General features: G+C 41.2%; 1 protein-coding gene across 1 annotated transcript in view; it reads right to left on the bottom strand.

The window, feature by feature from the left end:
* Window positions 1–8,849: 8,849 nt before the first annotated feature.
* Window positions 8,850–23,201, bottom strand: part of sema3fb (sema domain, immunoglobulin domain (Ig), short basic domain, secreted, (semaphorin) 3Fb) — a 57,139-nt gene continuing 42,787 nt past the window's right edge. Inside the window, exons 8-19 of the mRNA XM_085353014.1 lie at window positions 21,736–21,855; window positions 21,343–21,482; window positions 20,024–20,138; window positions 15,038–15,107; window positions 14,792–14,936; window positions 14,341–14,563; window positions 13,202–13,290; window positions 13,035–13,076; window positions 12,241–12,398; window positions 11,800–11,867; window positions 11,425–11,558; window positions 8,850–9,513 (exon numbers count right to left, since the gene is read on the bottom strand). Coding sequence (XP_085209140.1) covers window positions 9,061–9,513; window positions 11,425–11,558; window positions 11,800–11,867; window positions 12,241–12,398; window positions 13,035–13,076; window positions 13,202–13,290; window positions 14,341–14,563; window positions 14,792–14,936; window positions 15,038–15,107; window positions 20,024–20,138; window positions 21,343–21,482; window positions 21,736–21,855 — 1,757 coding nt within the window. The 3' untranslated portion in view covers window positions 8,850–9,060. The remainder of the gene's footprint in view (window positions 9,514–11,424; window positions 11,559–11,799; window positions 11,868–12,240; window positions 12,399–13,034; window positions 13,077–13,201; window positions 13,291–14,340; window positions 14,564–14,791; window positions 14,937–15,037; window positions 15,108–20,023; window positions 20,139–21,342; window positions 21,483–21,735; window positions 21,856–23,201) is intronic.

The raw sequence follows: 23,201 nt of genomic DNA, 5'->3' as shown, positions 1-23,201 counted from the left end.
TACCAGATGAGACTCGCTGATAAGACAGAGCCGAATTCCACATCTGAAAAGTCCACTGAATGATGCCATAGCTTGGCACTATGTCATGTGATTTGACTCTTTGGAGATAATTCCCTACAGTAACACATCCCTATTGTGTTGTAAAGAATGGAGCACAGAAATGTCCAATCAGATTGTAATAGGTCATCCTTTTGTTGTCAGTGGTGCTGAATTCCCAACATGTAGATCTGCTTCTTGGTTTTAACTGGTTTATGATTCAGAGGCAGAGGTGGCTGAATCAGAAGTGATCTGCGTGTTGATGACATACATAATTTTGACAGCCATAGCACAGGAAGCTGACCTCAGTTACTGGTGTCATCTATTCAGCACCGTGGGACTCCCAACCTAACACCCCGTACATCCTCCGCTGTACGCTGGTAGGAATCAGATAAGCAGTTGGAACAGAGCCCTGTCTATAAGGAGAAAAAGAGACCTCAGAAGTCTCTAGAGCCCAGACGCCATCTGATGCTCTCTGAATGCACTGTGATGGTTTTTCAAACAATCTGATATGTTGTTCCTTGTATCCTGAAACAAATCCACCCTGTTCTAAAAAAAAAGGAGCAGGCATGTTGTCATTGTCACTTATTCAGATGTGTCATTTAGTCTAAACTGAGCAATGAAAGTTCTTTTTGTAGAACGGTCTCAACCACCTTTGTGACAGGCACTAACAGTCAAACGTTTTAGAGCGCCCCAATTTTTCTAGTTATTTATTGCAGTTCAATTCGTACAAGTCCAGTGAATAGTTTGAAATGGCACAAAGGTAAGTGCAGAACTGCCAGCAGTTCTGCAGCAATGAAGGTTGATCAAGCCTTAAAAGCTGGTGTTCCAACTTTTCTGGAGTGCTTACGATCCCCTCTGTCTGCATAAAAGCAGTGGTGGAACACACTGTAGTACCATAGCCTCGTGAGCATCCGTTGAACATTATTTTACTGCAGAAAGTGTTGCTACAAAAATGGCGAGAAAAAGGCAATTAACAATGGAAGAGAGACTGACCATCATAACACTTAAATGTAGGTCTTTCATACAGAGAAATTGCAAAGAAAGTCAAGGTGTACAGTTCCCTTCACCATCAAAGGCACTCAGAAACTGGGGCAAACTCTAACAGGAAGAGGTCTGGCAGATTCAAAGCCACAACTGAATCAGAGAACAAGTTTCTGAGAGTTAGCAGCTTGCGTAATAGGCGGCTCACTTGCCAACAGCTTCAAACACAGCTCAATAGTGGTCAGAGTAAGCAAGCCTCAGTTTCAACTGTGAAGAGAAGACTTTGAGCTGCAGGTTTGACAGGACGAGTTGCAGCAAGAAAGCCATTGTTAAGATGTCAGAATAAGACAAAGAGGCTTTCCCGGGCCATTAAACACTGCCATTGGACTACTGAAGACTGGAAGAAGGTGTTATGGACCAGTCAATCAAAATTTGAAAACTTTGGTTCATCACGCAGGATTTGTACGCCATCGAGTAGGTGAAAGGATGGCTCCACAGTGTGTGGCACCAACTGTCAGACAATGGAGGAGGAAGTGTGATGGTCTGGGGCTGTTTTCCTGGATCCAGGGTCAGTGAGAGGCAAGATAATGACCCAAAACACAAGTCCAAGCTATGGCAGAACTACCTCAGGAAAAAAAGAACACGATGGTCTCCAGACTTAAATCACATCAAACCGGTTTGGGATGAACTGGACAGAAGAGTGAAAGCAAAGCAACCTACAAGTGCCACATTTATGGGAACTTCTGCAGCAGATATGGGAAGAACTTTCTGAAGAATATTTGATTTCTATTGTGGAAAGAACATGGGTGTGTTCAGCTGCTATATCTGCTAAAGGCAGTTACTTTGATGAGTCAAAAGTTTAGAATACATTTTGGTCTATAAATTCATTCCATGATTTATTTATTTTTTAATTCCAGTTGCTTGGTTGTTTGCTTTCATTTCAGAGAGCAACAAGACATTAAACTGCAAAAATTTTATTTAAAAAAGTGAAAAAAATGGGTGTTTTAAAACATTTTACCTGTAGTGTACATGTATGCACTTATGTATGAACATCTGAGAGCAAGTGTTATCTGCATTCTGATCTTTTCTTTTTTTAAGTCAAAGCAAAATCTTCCACATCACTGACTTTGCTTGTTTGCTCATTATGATTTAGCTCCCATCAATTATGAACCCTTTGAGTTTGTCTGAGCATCAAAGGGAGATGAAGCCTTCTTTATTTATTTACATCCTTGCTTGTCTTAGTATTGATGGGGAAAACGTTCCTACTTAAAGGTGTGCTTGTACTGTATAACACTGGCTGCCAGAGAACAACCGCAAACATCAACCAGGCTTTTAATTAGTTAAACCTCACTATGACCCTCTTGGATATTCTTTTCCCTTCAGAACAGCTTTAATTCCTCATGTCAGAGATTTAACAAGGTGCTGGGAACATCCCTCAGAGATTCTGGTCACATATTAGCATGATAGCATCACATAGCTACTGGAGATTTGTCATCAGTTTGAGGTTATCTGAGCTTTGTGACATGGCCCGCTATCTTTCTGGAAGAAACCATTAGCAGATGATTACACTGCGGTCATGAAGGATGGACATGGTCAACAGCAATACTGAGGTTGGCTATTGCATTTAAATGATGCTCAGTTGGTACTAAAGGGCTCAGAGTGTGCCAAAACACATGCCCCACAACATTATAATACCAGCACCAGCCCGAACTGTTGATACAAGACAGAATGGATCCATGTGGTCATGTTGTTTAAACTAAATTCTGACTCTATTCTGTGACAGCAGTGACTCATGAGACCAACATTTTACTAATCTTCTGGTCTCCAGTTATAGCCTCAGATTCTTGATCTTTGCTGGTGCCCAGTGTTATCTTCTGTGGCTGGAGCCCATCTGCTTCAAGGTTTGATGTATTATGCTTTAAGAGATGCTCTCATGCATACCTTGGGTGCACTGAGTCTTTATTTGAATTACTGCTGCTTTCTATCACCCCAAAGTCTGGCCATCATCCTCTGGTTTCTGTTATTACCAAAGGTTTTCACCTAGAAAACTGTTGATCAGACCATTCTCTGTAAACCCTAGAGATGGTTGTGTTCGAAAACTGTACTTCAGCAGTTTGTCCTCAACATGTCTACATACTTTAATGCATTGAGCTTCTGCCATGTGGCTGTCTGATTAGATATTTGCATTAGTAACCAGTTGAATAAATGCACCTAAGGGTGTCCTAGGTGTCTAATGCATGTATATCTAAAGCCCAGTATGTTTGTTCTTCTTAACCACAGAGGTCCACTGTTACTCAGAATAAATCCCAATGCTAACCCTGACCCACCCAAGTGACAGTTTCTCAGTACATCACAGTAAATGACTTAACTTCACAAACCAAGTATATGACACAATTCCTTAAGTGTGTGATGTTGGAAATCATTTTCTGTCCTTTACAAAGTAAAATGTTGTTTCATGCACTTTCCATGTTTTATATATTTAGCATCAAAAAGCAGGGAAGCTGAAAAGAGGATGGATGGATGCAAATCCTGTGAGGATGTATGTGAGAGGTTTTCATCATCCAGTTATTGTATTACTTGCTTTTAATTGTCTTGTGTTTGTTTGTATAGACAGTCATTTTCTGTCTTGGGTTTATTTTCTTGTCTTCTTCTATTATATCTACTTCCAGCTACCTGCCAGCTCCTCCAGTGGCTTTTAGTCTTTGTCCTCTTTTACCTATCTCTGTTTCTTCCACTGCCACTTTATTCTGACCTAGATTGTTGAGAGAAAAAGCGAGTCACTGTTGGGCTGATCGGAGGTCAGCCGTGCCATTAAGGCTTTTATGAGGTGCAGAAACTCTGGTCTGATGTAACTGACACCGCTCTGGCCTGTTCCCCTTGGGTGCTGTGGGTCACAGTTTGCCTCCATGAACTTCCATTACCTCGTAACATCTGAGTCATTATATGATGGAAATATTAGTGCTGAGTGAGGGGACTTGAGAGAGCTGCATTTAATGAACGATTGCACAACAGATGAACACAGAACAATGGCAGCTCATAATGCCCTCATGCGGTCTGAAAAATAAAGGGTAAAATTCTAGATGAAACCTTTTCTCAAAGGGCAAGAGAGTCATTTCTGATTATTGCTAGTGACCAAAGATTTCATATCATGTCATATGAAGTTTGGCCACATCCCTTAAAATGTCTGAAAACCAGTGATGGGAATAACGGCGTTACAAGTAACGGCGTTACTAACGGTTGAAGCTGTCTTCAGCTTACCGTACCTTATATCAGTTAAGCGGAAGTTGCTGTCTATGTAAGTTAAGCGGGCGCTACAGCTTTAAGCAGCTGCGCGCGCTCCCGCGGACGGCAATCGCTTTCTGCCCAACGATCACTTTTTGGCACAACACCTGGAGCTGAGGGGGCAAAACAATGGCATGAGTGCTGCTGTTTGATTAAGGAAGAATAAAGTAGTCGTGGTAAGCCAATCACACGACCACTTTAAGACAAAGCAACAAGGTGAGATGTACCAGTTTTTAAATTGTATTGATAGGCCACGTAAAACCAGAGTCATGACAAACTATATATACGCAGCGTTTTTTCCTCAATAGTTTCATCACGTTTACTGTCTAAGGACAGCGCTAGCAAGCAGTCTCTGCTTATGACCAAAATAAACCCCAAACCTGCCCTTTCGTGTTGGTGGAAAAATGCACCATGTCACCAGTCAAAGAATGATATGGCAACATGACATTTGGCTGTTTAGGAAGAGGTGGAAGTTTTAGGAGTGATGTGTTGTCTTGTGTAGTTAGTGTGTAGTGTTGTGGATAGTTTTGTGTTGTGTGTAAGAACAACAAGGCGACTGCTGTCTCCAGGTAGAAAACAGGAGTGATGCACCTGCTGCTGTCAGACCTGCAGGTATCAGGCTTGTGATGTTGTTTGTAAAATTTGTGCATATAATTTTAAAATTGTCAATTTATATTTGCATTTAAAGTTATGATTCATTAAACATGTTTGTGGTTGTTACAGTAAAAAATATAACTTTTTCTACTCGGATTTTATGTTTTTTAGATCAATTGTTTTATTACAGTATGTCAAAATGAAAACATAACTGTAAATTCAGACACGCGAGGTTGTGCTGAAAAGGATGAAACAAGGCAAAGTAAATCGTTTTCAAAGGTAAAATCAAAAGTAGTTAAAAATGGCCAATTATACCCTGGACCACAGAGGGTTTTTTTTTTAAGTAACGCATTAGTTACTTTTCAAGTAATTAATTACTTTTAGAATCTTGTAACTCAGTTACTAAGTCAGTTACTTTTTTAAAGAAGTAACTAGTAACTATAATTAATTATTTTTTCAAAGTAACTTGCCCGACACTGCTGAAAACACAGCTGACTCAAACATGAACTTATCATTACACGATGAGCTCGCTGTATAAGGTGAAATCTTGCTGCAACTTATTTATTAAATAGAAAGTAGTTAATAAAAAATAAAAAGGATTGCAATATACATTCTTAGATCAGTTTTTATAGCAAACTGCACTATGTCCTGAACAAGTTCATGTTTTGAAATGAGAGAAGTTAGCTCTTAGCTCTCATAGTTTTTCTGCCATGCCTTCCTTCACCCAAAACGTTTTCTCTCCATCCTCCACTTTCCACAATTTTAGACATGAAGCAAGATCCAAGCTGTTGTTTAGAAGAAAAAGTATGATGACATCTGTAAATTTTTGTCTGTTTTCTCTTCAGATTTCATATTAGTTCAGTTTACTTTTGCTTCATACTTTTGTATTGATCCATTGAGGACTACAGCTCTAAAGAGAGAGACCCAGACCCACTCGGTCTCTGCAACCTTCTTGAATAAAGTTGGACTAAGCCTTTATCAAAGCAGGTATTTTTGTCCAGCTCTATTTAAGCTTCTTAACTCAGAGCAGTATCATAATGAGCCGCTGAATCGGCTAAATAGAAAGCAGCCATCATTAAACTGTTCACACATCTGCTTTTTTCTACAGTGACGCGTCAAATGCGCTATTTTAAACAAGCAAATTGGTGGGTTTTCTCATTTAAGTTCAGATATTATTGTTTGAAAATTCTAATTTTAGTTTACTGGTTGGTTTCCGTACTAGTTTCAGTCTTTTTACTTGTAATATGGGGGGTATTTGTTAGTGGCAGATTTAAGAAGTTCAGAAGCCATGTTACAATACAAATAGACACACTTTGTAAAGGCAGTTGACTCAGAGTCATGCAGGCTTCCTCAAGTCTCAATAAACAATTTCACCAAAGCCTCCTCAGGTAGGTTGTGCTCACAGATGTGACCAAAGCCTTTAACTAAAGCTATTTCTGATTTTCCTCTTTCCCCAAAATAGATTATATTTTTATTTTTCCTAACTTTAATAACCTTGTTTTGGAGTGTCTGTCTTTCTCAGGAAATAAGCATTGATTATCAACCCCTTAAGGCGCTTGCAGTGTTGTTGACTGTCTAGCCTTTAAGTACTGATCGAGCCTGGACATATTAACCGATGCGGATTAGGAACTTGTATAATCCATACTTATTAGGCCCTGAGGTACAGATGCACAGATATAAACAGAGGACAAATGTACTTCATTGCAAACTCAAACGAATTGCGTACATTTTATAGAAATGTGCATACATATCTCTTTTACAGGTACAACTTTATTCCAAGGATCCAGAGGGTTCTAGGCAGAGCATGGAAAACATTCAGCATCAAGCGAATCACAATGAAGGGGGGGAGCATTCCATTCTTATAAAATATAGAGCTTTAATTTATTAGTCAGCAACAACAATGGAAAGGGAGGATAAGAGTAATTTACACGAGTCATTACAATAACATCACCTTTGTGCATTTTCTTTTTCTGTTTTTTTTTTTGCTTAATTTTTTTTTCATAAAGTCTGGATGATGCAGAAAGAAAAAAAACATACAAAACAAACAAAACACTCAAAAACTAAAGACACTTTTAAAAAAACAGAAATACTCAACAAAAATGGTACAACCTTTCTTTGCATTTTTTTCATATTTCGTCTCCTCTCATTTAAACAAGATGATCAGGAGCTTTGATTGATTCCTGGGAATACAGACAGATCCCAAATTAAGGAGCAGATACAGATACCCATGTATGAATTATAGATGCATCTTCCCCGAGGCATCCACACTGACTTTCACACTGCCTAAAAAGAAGATATACTGGAAGCCCCTTAATGTTAAAGTAACATGAAAATAATATATTTTAAACTTGTTCTGATTTTTTGGGAATTAATTTTTTTTTTTTACAGAGGAGACTCCAATAGTTTTACTTCCTGTAGATGTGCTGTATTAACGTTTTCACCAGAACTGTCTAATAGAGGCTCTGTGTAATTAATATGATGCTTGCTTTCTATTCCCACTTAAATGACTCTCACACATATATCCTATCCAAACTTATGAGCAACATAATTTTACTTTACACTTTGACAAGATCTATAACAATGTCAATAAAAAGATGTATCGTGCTTTTTACAGGGAATATCTGAAATGACGGCATCTTTAAAGCATTTATTTTCCCCATTTTGCTGTAGTTAAGTTGGTCAGACTGCACTGTACACCCACAGAGATGAAAATAAAACAGAAGAAAAAATCCAAAACAACCACACACTATCGTATTATCTCAGAATTACAGTACAAATACAGGTTCATGCACACAATGAAAGCCAGCTTCCCAATATTCAATATTTTGGTTAGTGTCACAACATTGTTACAATGCTCTGTTGTGTATACGGGCTATTACTTTTTTTTCCACACATGAATGTCAAAGAGAAAAAAAAAAGATGTCTTGTGTGCCAAGAACTGCTAACAACTGCTGCCTGATCCGGGCACTTTCCCCTAAATGCACTGCAATTGTTTCTTCCACAATTGTGCCGTGCCCGAGTGTGCTTGTTGCATATGGCCCCAGCCAATGTCCCCTGAAATGTAAAAGAATAATGCCCAATGTGCAAAATCCTCAACCCCGTATTGCACCTCGGTCTCAGTTCAAAGGAGGTTTGCATCGGGAAGAAAAAGTATTTTTATTAATAGACTTGCAACATAACTGATCTGATTTTTGCTTTGTTTACTTTTAAAAAAAAACTTGGATTCATAGCCAGAAGAAACTGCAGGTTACTGAGAGTAGAGTACAGTAAGATTATTATCACTGCTAAACAAATGGAAATCATTTTCAGCATGATCAGTGTCTCTGCTGGCGTGTAGCAGTGGTGCTGCAGATATTTTACAATCCGTCCTCCAAGGAAGAAGAAAATAGAAGAAAAAAACAAAACAAAAACAAAGGGCAAGCACAAGATTCCTGTAAAATGACCCAGTTACAACTTTGATAATATTCGAGTAGTCTTCTGTAAGTCTGGGTTCCTATGGAGAAAATACTGTTTCTCCACAATGACCGGGACCATAAGTCAGTGGTCCCCTTGCAATATGAAGTCTCTGTCTGCGTGCATCACAGGTGTTCCTGCAGTGTCCGCATATACAAAACTCCCGGTACTTAGTCAAAGCAAGCGAAAAAAACAAAAAAACAACAGAGATCCCATCACCTCCCGTCAGGTAGCTCAATTCCCCGTTACTCAGAGCTGTAGCTCTACCCTAACAGCTCAAGAGCCTCATAACACGTTTCAAAGAGTTGCCAAAGTCATACGATGCTGGCAGATGAGTTTTGTAATGACAGTAACAGCAACAATAAAATTAACAATATCAATAATAACAATATTTGCCCCAAAGGTACCTATACACAAAGAGCATGTTTTTTTCTGTAAGTACAAAGAAATCCACAGAATGATACTATATACAACCTACAATAAATACTGTGTATCATATATCTTACTGTTTGAATGGATGTATTGGGTGTAGTGGGGTTTACTCGTAAGCCTCTTTTTTTGTCAGTTTCTCAGCTTTTTTTTCCGGTTTGTGGATATTTTTTTTTTCACGCTGCTACTTTCATTGAGTCGCTCCCAGTTTTCATGGGGTGGGGGAGGGTTGTGTTTGGGGGTGGGTTTGAGGGGGGTGCTTCAGACACAAAGTCGGGCTCCTCATGTCTCTACTCCCTGCTGCTCCCTTTCCTCCTCCCCGTCCCTGTGATGTCGGCGGTTGCGGGGCTTCTTCTGCTCCTTGAGCTCTTTCAGGTCTTTGGCCTTAAGGGGGCCCAGCAGCGGGTCTCCAAACTGCCAGTAGTCCTGGCAGTACTGATTAATCAGGCTCATCTCTGGCTGGCTCAGGATGGTCAGCAGGTCCTTGTACTGGCCTGCGCTGGGGGTCCACTGTGTGCTGCCGGAGTGGAAAGAAGATGCCATCAAACCTGCACCGCCCTCCACCAGTGCACTGTTGACAGCCCGGCTTGACAACACCACCAACTGCAGCTTGATCAGCGTGTGTTTGAAATTCTTTTCTGTGGCCGTGCATTGGTACAAGCCAGAGTCAGAGGGCTGCAGAGATCGCACGAGCAGACCTTGTTCTGTCTTCAAAATCCGACCGTCTGAGCGCATCTGCAAAGGAAGGGTTACAGTCCATTAGCAAAAGTAGTGCAATAACCTGTGCAAAGATACATGTGTATTTACTTGAGTCACAAAAATAGTGCTACATATATCTTAATGAGGTTTTGTTTATGTAGCATGTTTAAGTAGATGTAACCAACATCATCTAGATTGTGTCATTTGTAGTCATCATTCTTTTGTTTCATTAATAACTGTAGTTTAATTTTTTTTTCCATTGTGTTACTTACATGTATAATTGTCTAATTTGTAGGAGTAGCGAAATGGCCAAGTGCCAAACATGCAGTTCCTCTAGTGGCCACTTGAGGTTGTCTACAAAAGTGAGTCACCTTTAGACCTTAGCTTTAAAAAAAATTTTTTAAATGAATGAAATTAAAATTCTTTGAAAATTCAAAGTTTTGCATCATCTGGGTCTTTTCAGTTACAGGTGCAGACTAGGCTGTTAACTGTCTGCCAGGCTTCACCTCGGTTACTTCAAGTCACTAAACCAGATCTTTTGAGTGTATTTGTGGTGTTGGTGTCCTTTGAAACAATTTTTCTTACAATTAAAAAAAATAAGTCTATGCGCTGGCTTTGGAGGGCAAAACTCTTGTTTTATGTTTGCCTGTTACTTAGCAAAATCAATACACTAAGTTTTCTAATAAAGCCTGCTAGCCTTAGCTGATAACAATAATCACAGAGGCCAAAATTAGAAAGGCTTCAAAACAGCAGTCAACAAACCAATGGGAGACAGTAGGTATGTTCATATCAGTATATCGAACAATTTGATCTCCACCTATTGCTCCAAACCTCTGCGACTGCTGGAGGTAGTGCTATTAATGTGTTTGTTTTAGGTTTTAACATAATCAGCAGAAATGAAGACGCTTAAATTTGAAAGCATGTTATAGTGTCACATAATAACAGCAAACTCATCTTCCTGGGACTAATAAGTATAGAATTTGATACTCTCAGCATAACTAAATATAAGCTTTTATCAAATATTAATAGAAACAGGTCTTATCCTTTAAAATGTAACAGGTGGAAACGATCCATTATGATATGCTGAGTCTATCATGTACAACAGACATGATATCTTATTGATTTAATTGCGTTATTAATTGCATTTCTCCCTTTTGCACTTCAGGCTGAATGTGTGAAGCTGATTCTATTTATTTGTTCCAGCATTTGATCTGAGCTTCACTGTTTGTATTTTTACATCAGGTGTCTTCACCATTAATTCTGGTCATGAGGTAAAAAGAAAACAGAGCCATCAAAAATTGTGAATGAACTGTAACTACATCTGTATGTATATCTACATATAGAAATCTGATTGGATGAGGGGAGCTTTTTTTCTTTTCTTTTTTTTTGCTCACCAGCAGCAAAGACTGCTCTGCTTTTGGGAACAGATACCATCCAACAGAATAGTCAATAAAAGAGAGGCAGCAACATTACATAGCTTCACAATAAAACTTTAACTAGATCCTGAGGGTTGTATATCACAACAGAGAGCTTTTTTTCACAGCTCCCCTTTATGTGTCCTTCCCTCCGTGCCTCAGGACAGCTGGAGGCCTGTGCAAGAAATCAGGCATCGTTCAATCACAGCCCAAAACACTTAATCACGTTAACAGATAATCAAGAGGAAATTAGACTAGAGTTATTTTTCAAATGTGTCACACTGCACATAAATCTCTCCTCTTCTCCACAGCAACATAGTGAAGAAATTAAACATTGTGGTGAGCATATCGAAAAGGAAATCTGTGGAACTGCTCATGTGTTACCAATGAAGGGAAATCCAAGCAAATTCAGTGATTCAGGAAGTCTATGTGACATTAAAAATGGATAATTATGTATTTGAGTGAGCTACCCTGTAATATAATCTGCTTGTATAACAAGAAAAATTGAGAAACACACTGTTAGGCCGCTCACTTCTTTCCTGCGGTCACTGTTATCCCTCTGCACGTGCCATTTGATGAGAGCGTGTGGAGAGCGGGCCTGACACTCCAGGAAGGTACTGCTCCCCTCCACCCCGTACTGCACCATCTCCAAAGTGTTCTTACTGGCTGCAGGGCACAGAGAGAGATTTCCATGGCAACCAAAACACTCATTACCATGAGCTCCGTGGAACCAAAATCTCAGTTGGGGCAAATTAGAAAAAAAAAAAAAATCCTGCCTTTGTAATTACTTTAACAGGTGCCGGGATACAGTTATACAGTTAGCAGCAAAAATGAGTCAAAATGTCAACTGTCTAAATTTATTAATAAGGTAACAGCAACCCAGGAGGCACAGGAACACATGTCTTACCCTTGGAATTGAAGCCTCTGCACTGGCGGATGGGGTTCCCGTACTTGACATCCTGCCTCCGGCTACGTCTAAATGGGTCAGACCAGTATTGCCAAATAAGGAGAGAAAAACATCATAAAGCAACTGCAAGCCATTCAAAGCTGTTTGACAATACAGAAATGCAGTAACGTACTCAATGCACATTGAAATTATCACAAACTATCGTCATGTTAACATCTTTAACATCTGTGTTGTGTGTTTTTACTTGTTAAAAGAAGATGATTTATTAGTGTCATCAGCCACAAAGACCGGGACATGAACACAACTGATTAGGAATGCCACTGAAACAGCCATTCAGCCATCCAGGCAATCTCAACTGAGCGCCACTCAACACGCACGTTAGGTCAGTCAGTTAGTTATGAAGTTAGCGTAGCTCATGCTAACAGCGCTGTTGGTGCTTACCTTTTCTGTGAGGCGGAGTAACGGGAGCAGGACTTGCCATCCCAGGCGCAGTAAGGATCTCTGGCCAGACAGCAGTCAGCGCAGGCCTCGCCGTACATGTCACAGCGATGCAGAGCCAACTGGGTCAGCCCTACTGCAGATGACACATACAGCTGTTGCTGTTGAAAGAAAGAGGGCGAGAGAGGTATTTAGACTTTTATAGGAGAACTGCAAATCACACACATCAGGTATGTTTTTTAAAAAGTGCTCTATATTTAGAAAACTACACTTCAATGTAAATGCTGCTGAAATTCCAACATTAAAGCATAAGAATAATTTGTGTGACAGCGTTTATTTTCTTTCACATAAAGACCTAAACCCAGCTGGATGTGATGAGCATCCATCCTAAAACAGCAGCAGTCCCTGGATCATCGGGGGCAACACTGAGCTCATCTCTATCAGGTTGCCATCATAATTTTATGATCAGCTGTTGACATTCATCAGTCTGGCAGGCTTTGTGTAACCCTAACTCCATCTGCAGACTCGTGTCATAACGTGCAGAAGAGGCCAAGTATCTGAATCATTTTGAAAGAAAATACGGAGCTTTTAATGTCTTTTCCATCTTTTCTTTCTTCATTGTCTCCCAGACTTTTCTATGAATTATGAGGGAAGGGGAAAAAAATAACGGGAATACAGCTGTAGGCATGTAGCTTGTGACCTTTTTCGAATCACATCATTAATTTCTTTGGAGGGCGGGTTCCTTTTCTCCTGTGTGAGCAAAGGTTAGGTAAATCAGTTAGTGCAGACAGGCTTACCCTTTTGGACGAGATCTTCATTGTAGTTATAGGAGTGGGGACCTTGATGTAGAAAATGAGAATGGGGAGCACAGTGTGTTACAGTCAGTTTAAGCACAACAGACACACATAGCAAAACAGAAATAAAAAGGAGGGTGACAGAGAGAGAGAGAGCAATCAAAGCTGACCTTGAACACCTCGACTTCCTCCAGGACCAGCTCCTCTGTCTGAAGGTCATCTCTAGGCAGCACAATGACTTTCTGTACCGTTCCCTTGTCTGTGGACCACAACACACACACGTCAGTTACACACCGACATCCTCACACCCCCGCCGCTTGTCAACGGGCCCTTGGATTTCCATTTTATTTTCTCAGCAACCTTTAACAGGAGATAATCCTCATATCAACAGGCCGCACTGTACTCTGTGTTTCTGTCACACGGCTCTCTTTGGTTCCCTCAGTGACACGAAGCTCTGTTCTCCTTGGAACACTGACTGCTGCCGCCATGACAAACCTTTCCCGTCATTCTTGCCTTGACCTATTCATTTGGATGCCGTGAGATGTTCTACAAAGAGTTCCTGTGAGAGGGGACACCTGAGATTTATTATGACTTCTGCTCTAGCCCCGGTGCAGGACTGAAAGGCTGCCTCTGACAGCGGCTGAAAGGACACACATTCCTCCAAAGTGGCTGCCGTCACACGCAGGCCCATTAGTCTCTTCCTCATAATGCACAGACGCACAAAGAAACCGGTAAGGAGGCATCACACACGACATGTAAAGGCAGCATACTGAGCTGTGGCGGCTGTCACACAGGGGCCTTATTAAAGGCTCACAGACAAATCTCTCTGACACCAGTGGGCAAGATTAAGGTGATGCGTATGCTCACTGTACTCCTCCTTCCTCCCTACTTTTCTGTTTCTCCGCTTTACTCCCCCCCCCGCTGCTGATCCACCCCCGCCCTCCAGGTACAAATCTCCTGTTGTTTACTCCATGAGAAGACAGCGAGGTAAAAGCCCTTTGATTGGTTAAAGTTCCACTCCAGCACAAAAGGGGAAGAATGCTTTTCTCCTAATGATAAATGATTGCAGGGGAGCCAAGCCCTCCACTTACATGAGATTTATTTCCAGGGGGCTGGGGCATTCTGCTCTCCATTATTCAGTGTCCCACTGACACTGTCAGTCACCATTCCCCGACTCTAATCAAAGGGGTCGCGGGTTCAGACTGACTTCATTTATACACATTCGTTACAAATGACCCACAAATGGAGAACTGGCTCCACGGATCATTTCTAACACATAAAGTTATTGCACTTTTAGAAAAGCACTCACCAGTTCCTAAGAAGAGCACTTCATAGTTGCCGTCTGCAGCTGCCACCTGGTCCACTGTAATAGTGGTGAACTCATAGTCCACGTTGGTCCGAACCACCAGGGGGCGCTTGTGCACTGGGTACACTGCGTTGTGCATGGCAGGGTGATTCCTCATAAAGTTAATCACTTCATCTGGATAGTCCTTAGTGGACTTCATGTTGGGGGTGAACGTACCTCCGGGGCACTGGAAGGGAAACAATAACATTCTCTGCATGAGTACCACAAGCCGAAAAAATTGATGTGAATAAATAAAAAAATGCCTGGTGAAGAGCCTGTCCTGCAGTAATATTTTAAGTTTGCTTATGCTGATGCTTGCATCTAACTCGAGCTGTTTCTTAAGTTAGATAGAAGGCCCTGTTATGCCAGCTTGCAATGGGATTTATGTCCAGGGTCAGCGAGAGGTGAAGCTCACCGTGCCAGGTCGAGGGTAGGGTATCTTCCCGGTGTAGGCCACCCACTGGTAATTAGGTCCCTCCTTGTGGGCAAAGGGGCCATTGAAGACCATCCGGATGTCAGCCATAGAGTACACACAAACTGCCGAGCCTTTGAACACAGAGCTGTGGAGGAAACACAAAGTGAGCCAAAGACAAAAAAAAAAGGGTAACTTAAAAAAGAAGCAGGAACAGAGCCTGCTCAGGATCTGGTGTGGTGCACTAACCCAGAGACAGAGAAGACTCCATATATGACAGGATTTTTTATATCCTGTGTTGGTCGTATGTAAACATCTCCTGTGATGGAAAAAGAGAGAAGTCAGGTCAGTGCAAAGCGCAAGCACTCTTCTTCACTAATATTTACAGTTGTTTCAGTGAGTCCAGTCACTCTCAGCTAGTGGGGAGGCGATGCCTCCCCGGAAGAACCGATGCCCAAAAAAGATGAACTTTCAAGGAAACAGTACATGCTACAGGATTTGAAACCAACCAGCTTGTGTTAAAAAAAAATACACAACTGCATTTTTAGGTCTTGAGCATGGCTATAATAGTTGATATTAAGACATCTATAAAATCCATGTTAGTAGTGCACATGATGTGTTATTTGTTTATTGCATAAACCTGGAAAATCTGTGCCGGTGCCTTATATTGCATGCATTTACACATCCAGCCTTTACGTAATCAAATAAAATGACACACAGGAAATGAATCTACTGTAGTATTTACAAAACTGCGGGAGCTTTTTACAGCTTCAAAGAACTTTAGCAACCACAATATTATAACCTATCACCTAATCATCCCATATGAAGCAATCCAAGCCCCAAACAGGCATTTAAAGTCGAGCTGTGAAAGCAAACAGTCTGGATATCTATTTTTAGTATTTAGTATTTATTTATTTATTGTCATTGTCAAGAACAATGAAATTACGTTTGGGGCTTCCAGTCTAGACTGGAGGATTGCTAAACCCCGAGAGATTTCCCAGTAAAATTTATACACGGTTTTCTATCCTTTTCCAGCATCCATAGCTCACGTTTTCCAATTTTAGAGAAAGGAAATATCTCTTCTCTCCCAAAGGAGAACTGCATCATACAGTATGCGTTCAGGCCAGTTTTAGAGGTATTTAAATCATAGATGCTCACCTCCAATCCTCTGACAGCAACAAATAGGAAGTAAATGCATGATTAGTGATGAGTCTCTCTGCTCTTTAGTACCTGGCCTAAATAACAGTCCCAGGAGGCATATTCAGTCTACAATAGGAAATGGCCTTCAGTTTGAAAAAGAGAATGCACTCCCAACCTAGCTGAAAACGACTAGGAAAAATCTTCAAATGTGGCTGTTAGAGCTTGCAACGTGGGAGAATAAGGGTGAACTATAGAAGAAGCTATACCAGTCAAGATTTATGCACTCTCGGTTCCATATAGACCAGCATGAGAAATTAGCTGTCAGACTGTTATGTAGATAGAATGATACATGGGTGAGATAAGCTATCTTTGAATCTGAACTGCAGGGTTTTGGGCTTGTCCACATTAGCGAGGCTGTACAGTCTTCCTCTGGGGACTGCGTGCAGCTGTGAACTCATCTCAGGAGGAAAAGGATACAGCTCAAAGATAGCGGGCACTTTGCCCTTCTTTTTGAGTGGCTACCAGTTTCACACCCATCCACACACCCACATCGCCACGCCATCTTCCACAGCTGCCAGAGGCAGAGCAGGGAACGGTCACGGCTTTAGCGCGTTCACAGCACGATGGGCCGTCACGGGTGTCACACAGCAGATGATCCTTGTCGTGACACCCAGCTGGTGCTGTTTTACTTTCACGCAACGAGATGCAAGTGCGTGCACATGTAGACAAGACAGCACCGAGGCCAACATACAGTAGAGTTATACAGTCGCTAAAAACAGATCAAGGCTTCAGGGGAGAAAAGCTACGTGAGTTCCAATAAAAGCTAGTCTGACAGGACAGGGATGAGTTTGCTCCAGGGAATGTAGCATGTTAATAACAACTAGGAAAGGATCCACATACCACAACCAGCTCTTTTTATTTTCATTTGGCAATAATATCTCAGCCATCACGCATCCAATTTTATTTAAAAAAGAAACAAAATAAAAGAAAAGGTTTTCTGTTTGAGTGAACAATTACTATTCTTCTCTAGCATATCTCACTCCTTCACTCGTTTCCTCTTGCTCTCTGGCTTTTCTTCTCCCTACCTATTGATAAGAAATGCATTTTAAAGCATTGCCTGTATAAAACATAGAAGCTTTATAATGGTTAACACTATTTTAGATCATTGTGGGTCATTTAGGTAAAAACTGAAAGACAGAGCAAAGAAAATGTTACATGTTCCAACTGCAAAAACTCCCAAGGTCTCAGACGTGATTTGCCAAAACGTTCTACATCAAAGACAACAGCTGCTCTGGATGTTTGAAAAACTCCTCAGTAAATGGAACGGTACTTACGCGGGGTAATAATAAGTTATACATTCATATTTTAAAGACTCTTAGAGAATGGCAGGGTTAAGAGTCTCCTCACTCAAGGATATCTAGCTGAACTGAGAACGTGTCCCAGCTTGAAACCATTTTCAGATGCGCAGTTACAGTACTGCTTTTATTCGACATGATAGTGGATGTTTGTGTAAACTTTGGAAAAAGACTTTTCCAAAGTTTTCATGTCACACAAGAGGTAGCCTCAACATAGGTAAATAAACAACACACTGCACAAAAAAGACATTGTTTAGATGTTTATGTTGTAGTCAGAAACATGTCTGGAAGACATTAATAATACAGTCCAGCAGTCATAAATAAAATCTGGATCTGACAAAATGTTAACAGGGACTGAATGAACTGTGGGGGGGGTTTTCTTCTTTCTTGCAGATGTTTGTAGGAGTCTTTCATCTGAGTTTATTACATAACTGCAACTGGATCTGTAGAGAAGTCATCTAACTAAAAGAGCTGTGCGGCAGAGTTTCATTTACTTGAGATTCTTAGATTTATGTTCCGAGCTCTACAATAAAAGGTGCTGGGCCTTTCTGAATGGAAACTACATGTTCTCCCTGTGCCTGCAGGAGTTATCTCCTGGTACTCCAGCTTCCTCTAACAGCTCAAACCTTAACTGTTGGCTGTAGGTGTGAATGTGAGCGTCAATAGGTGTCCCTCTGTGTTAGCCCTGCAACAGATGAGAGGTGTCCAGGGTCTACATGACCCATGAAAACTGAAGAAAATGGATGGGTTTAGTATTTAGTGGTTCTAGTAAGTGGATATTTGGGCAGGCTAGTTACTTTCCCTGTTGTTTTTTTAATTATTTATTTTTCACGATTATAGAAGATGCCTGTTATAGAAGGGGATGTCATATTCATTCATGAGAGTTGCACAAATGTTCTCATCTAACTTTTAGGAAGAGAACATTTTGTTGTATTTCCCAATGATCTCCATTGTGCTCAGTAGTTTAAGGCCCTCTTAACATCCTAAAATTGCCGCTTTTGTCTGCAAAGACTAACTCTCCAGCTAAAGAGCTTTTCAAACATTCAAACTAGACAGTAAATGTGATGCCATTTGCATGAAAAAATTGTGTCCCATTTATTGTCTCCTCTAGGAGTCCTTGGCAGGGATGCTTGCTTTGTGTAGCCGTTCCTTCTCTCTGGGCTACTCTGGCATGCCCGTCCTTGTTCATTCAACAAGCCTGTTCCATTAAACATTTACAGCCTTATTCAAGAAATATCCAAAAGATTCATCATCGGCGCCAAACACTGACAGCTCCCCGGCTCACAGAACCGCTCTACAATGCACAGTGTCTGTTTCAACACCGACTGAACTAGGTAGAGACAGAAGCCTTGTTTGTAACTGCAAAGGCAGCTCATTCCTACTTGTGATTTGTGGGGAAGAGGCTGCACAACACAAAAAGGCCACCGGGTTTTCAAGTGTCACTTTCCAAATCGTTCAGAGGTATAAAATAAATGTCAACAGTAAAAACAAATAGGTGTTTGTTTGTTTTTAACTGCAGTCAGGTGATGATAAAAGCAAGGACTGCAATGAAGAGAAAAAAAAACTAGCATGGCATAGCACTGTTCTTTCTTAAAATTAGTTCAAAAGCAACAGCGGGCACACAGAAAATCCCCCTATCAGTCTTTGTCTCCATTTCCAACCAGTGGTGACAGACAGAGGACGAGTTTCCCTCAGACAGTCTAATAGTCTCACAGTCACAGACATTCCTGCTCGGTGACCCCATTCGTCCACCATCAGGCCGCCGTCTCCTCACTCACACACACACATGCACACAGACACATACACTTACTTTTGTTTTAAAAAAAAATCTCGAAAGTAAATGACAACTACAGTGGCGGGGTTATGGGTGTCAGTCCATTTACAATACGGTGAATGGGCCTACCATATGGTTCAAAGACTGATGTGTGTGGGTGTGTTTGCACTCTTGGCAGGTGCTGCAATAGAACCAAACCCTGCAGAGAACTATTGTCTACTCACTATTTCAGTTGCGATTGTACATGACAGAAAATGAAAATGAGCACGTCTCAAATAAATCCAGTCACGCCATTTTTTCCTTTGCCATTCAATACCCACTGTCAGAATGATTAACTGCACAAAGAAGAAGCATGGCTTCTGTCAAAACGTCGGGTGTAACTAAAGTTGTGGGAGGATGCGTAAGTAATGCTGACTTTTTTCTTTTTTTTTTTGTTGAAAAAGTGGAATTTCAGTGTCAAAACGACTACATTCAAACACACACATTTAATTTTTACAGTGTGTAATTAGACCGATTACAACAATTACAACTTGATTTAATACATCAGGTGCACTAACTATTTCAATCATGAGTTAATGACTTCCCTCATATTACTTGAAAAGTGCCAAAAGACTTACGTGAGATTTAGGAAGGTGATCCAAATATGTTTTTTTGTAACTTTTTTAAATGTGTTTTTCTGATTCACACAGCTACACTGCTGATAGAGATGCTAATCTGCAGACTAATTGCTAATAAAAAATAACTGTGAGTTAGCAGCCCCAAATGTGTAGGATGTAAACTGAAAAATAAGCAGTGAGCACCACCGCCCACAGAGAAGGCATTGCGGAGCTTGCAGCACATCTGATTGACAAGGAAGTCTATAAAACATCACCCCACCCCCACCATGTAACCTACTCATTTCCACATCAACAAAAAACAGTGGAAAGAAACACAGCATGATGCGGGTTTACAGTCCTTTGTACTCACTGAGCTCGTCAAAGTGTGTCTCCATGCCGTCGGCCCCGGGCACAGAGCAGATGAGCCTGGCCTTCAGGAAGGTGCTCCACTTGTTGACCAGACAGCAGTGACCTCCGTCGTCGTTCTATTTTTTGGGAAGGGTGGGGGTGGACACAAAAATACAGTTTCTCCATCAGTTGCATCCTCATTAGCCCTCACCCCACCCCCTCCTGATTTAAAAATAAAAAAAAGCCCAGGTGGAGCCACCCACACATACGTGTCTCTGATTTGCAAAGACAGGAAGCTAAGGGGGGGTGCTGATGGGGTTAGGTAAACACAGTTTCCTCCTATTTAGGCTCTCCCATCTGCGATGGAGTGAAGCCAGAATCCATACCAAGATATTTCGAGAATGTGTCACACTTTGTAAGAAATTGTCTTTTTTATAGTAATTTTTTAAGGGTGGCCAACCTTCACTCTCTTTATGCTTTCCCATTTGGGAAGTTGAAATGTTTTCATACTACCATAAATGAACCAAGTGTAGTTTTGGTGGTATGCACGGTGCGAAGAAATGCAAAGAGCATCCAGATGTGTGGCGAAGTAAGAGTGACAGGCCGGGGTCTCCATAGCCCACCGAGAGGGGGATGAGTGTTTGTCTGTCGGGTCAGCACCTGACCCCAAATAAATACAACAGTGAACAACAGATGTCTATTCATATTAATGTACAGAATTCACCTGCTTGCTGCTACTGCTGCACATTCACCCAATGTATATACTACATATATATATGTATAATGTTTTTCCTCTACACCCCCCCCAATTTTTTTGCACATGTCGAGGAGCGTGTCAGGCTACATTTCACTGTGTGTTATACTTGTATAACTATGCATGTGACAAATAAAGAACCTTGAACCTTGAACTGAGGCGCACGTTTTGTACTCCGAACCGTTCTCATATTCCTGCTGTTAGGCTCACACGTGCACGCAAACTTGTAAGACAGGAACGTTTAATGTGTAAATACAACCAGCTCAGTAAGATGACACAGTGTGCAGGCCTTGTGATCCTGTGTTTTAGGACTACTAGTGACAATATCAGTGCAGAGGGAGATCCTGTGATCAGAGGTCAGAGGGCAATCTGACATACAGAGGGATCCATTGTTAGCATGAAGGTTAAAGACACATGTGGAGTCCAGCAAGTTAACAAGAGGTAAATACAAGTCCTTAGCCCATACACATTTAAAGACAGTGGGTGCTTCTCACTGGGAGACTCCAGACTTTTATTAATCACGCTGCAGTTTCTCTTTTCATCAGGATCACACCTCAGTGGAAAAATGCTCCTCAGTGTATACACACCAGGCAGATACGTCCGATACGGGACTGGGTCACAGGAGTCTGGCCCATCTCAGAGGACTTCTCTCGGAAGAAGAAATACAGCTTGTCATCATTTCTCTCGGCACTATCCGGGATGAGGTGTATGTGGACAAAAGTGGGGTCTGTGGGGAGAAGAAGTGGTGAGATGTTTATGTGGACAGTGATCTGGGGAAAACATCTGGTTTGAGATCTTTTCTAAACTTTCAGCCTTTCCTGTTTATCACTTGCTGAGGCTTTCTAAACATCTTCAGAAAACAGCAATCCTTACATTTTAGCTATATTTTATAAGCTTGTTTGGATAGCACGATAAGGAGCTGTGCACAAAAGGCCGCGATCAGTCTTGTGTATCATTTATAGGCTAAATAGGACTGTTACCGTTCAGCCATCTGGAGTTGTACTGATCTGTTCGCATGGCAGTCTTTGTCCCCAAAGTACGGAAAATGGCAGAGTCTGTTCCCATAAAGTCAACATAGACCCCAGCGTACAGTTCTCCATCTGAGAAAGAGAGAAAACACTTGAGTTTCGTGAGATTCCTCGACTCTGACATTATTCCAGCACCACCCTTGGCACGAACCACCAGCTTTTATTTCAAAAAGTATATTTAGAAAAATCATGACGCTCTTCAGTTTCACAACACAGAAGCTAAGCATAACAAAGTCATCATCTGCACATGCGAGTGGTCAGGACGTGGTTGCAACTTGAGACGTAAGCAACTGACATTTAAATGGCTGATAAACAAGGTAAGCCTCCACTGTTCTCATTGTCTCCTAATAATATGTCAGCATTTTGGGGCTGTACTGCTTTAAAACACTATAAGTAGCTTGTATTCTTGTACCAGTACAAAGTGCTTGTTTAAAGGATTAAGACAAAGAAAATTATCTTATGACACGAAGGAGATAAAGATACTCAAGCGTTCAACAAAATTCTCATTTACATACTTTTGGGCCTCTTGTGTGGTAGTCAGACCTCAGCCCACTACAAATGTCTTTTTAATTCTCTAAAATTGATGTGCTCTACAGCTTTTAGCAAACATTACTAAAATAGGAGTATATAGTTCGTTTCTTGGGGATTTTTTCAGCTGCAAATTAACAAACACTTTGCTGATCCGCTGAACACAAACAACAATCGACACTGTCATAAATGCAACTGTATCAATGGTGGTCAGATCCACTATAAAAATTTCTTATTTTTAAAACATTAAATTCATTCATATTTTCTCTTATTTCAGGGTATTAACTGTGTGCTCCTATCAATACAAACTTCAAACTTCCTGAAACAGCCATCAAATGCACTTCATTAAGACATGAGATATGAGCACTCCCGTGTGTGCAGACTGACAAATGTATAAAAACAGCTTTGTTAAGCCACAGGGAGGAAAGGTGTTGGTCTTCCAGCTGTTGTGTGGGCCCCACTGGAGAGCAGGTGTGCCTCTCAGGGCTCTCAGAGATGGAGAATGGAGACAGTAGGAACAGGAAACACTGTTGTACCACCATTATACTCAATGTCATGGTCCCCGGCAGTACTATAGGGAGATTGATGATATATCATTAAAATGTCCACGGATGATAGGATACCTAATGCGGTGGCGCATCGAGCAGTCAGCGGTCAATGGTGAATCTATTTTTGTGGTACAGGGTTCTTAATCCTTATCAACACTAACAACAGTGTCCCTTACATGACGCTAACTGGTGGATGTGGGAGGTAAATCCATCTTGGATGACAGTACTGGTTCCATACTGGTCATCTGGCACTGCGCTAATGCGGGAAAACAGTGCCAGTGATTTACACCCGCCGCCTTGACCCACAGAGAGAAGATCGCCTTTCACTGGTGGCAACTGTGC

This window comes from Diplotaxodon limnothrissa, linkage group LG5 (genome assembly GCF_057381915.1).
Source record: "Diplotaxodon limnothrissa isolate DT_005_m linkage group LG5, D_limnothrissa_male_GT1.1, whole genome shotgun sequence".
Taxonomy (NCBI): Eukaryota; Metazoa; Chordata; class Actinopteri; order Cichliformes; family Cichlidae; genus Diplotaxodon; species Diplotaxodon limnothrissa.
The sequence above is the reverse complement of the archived record's forward strand: the minus strand, read 5'-3'. Positions and strand labels throughout refer to the sequence as shown.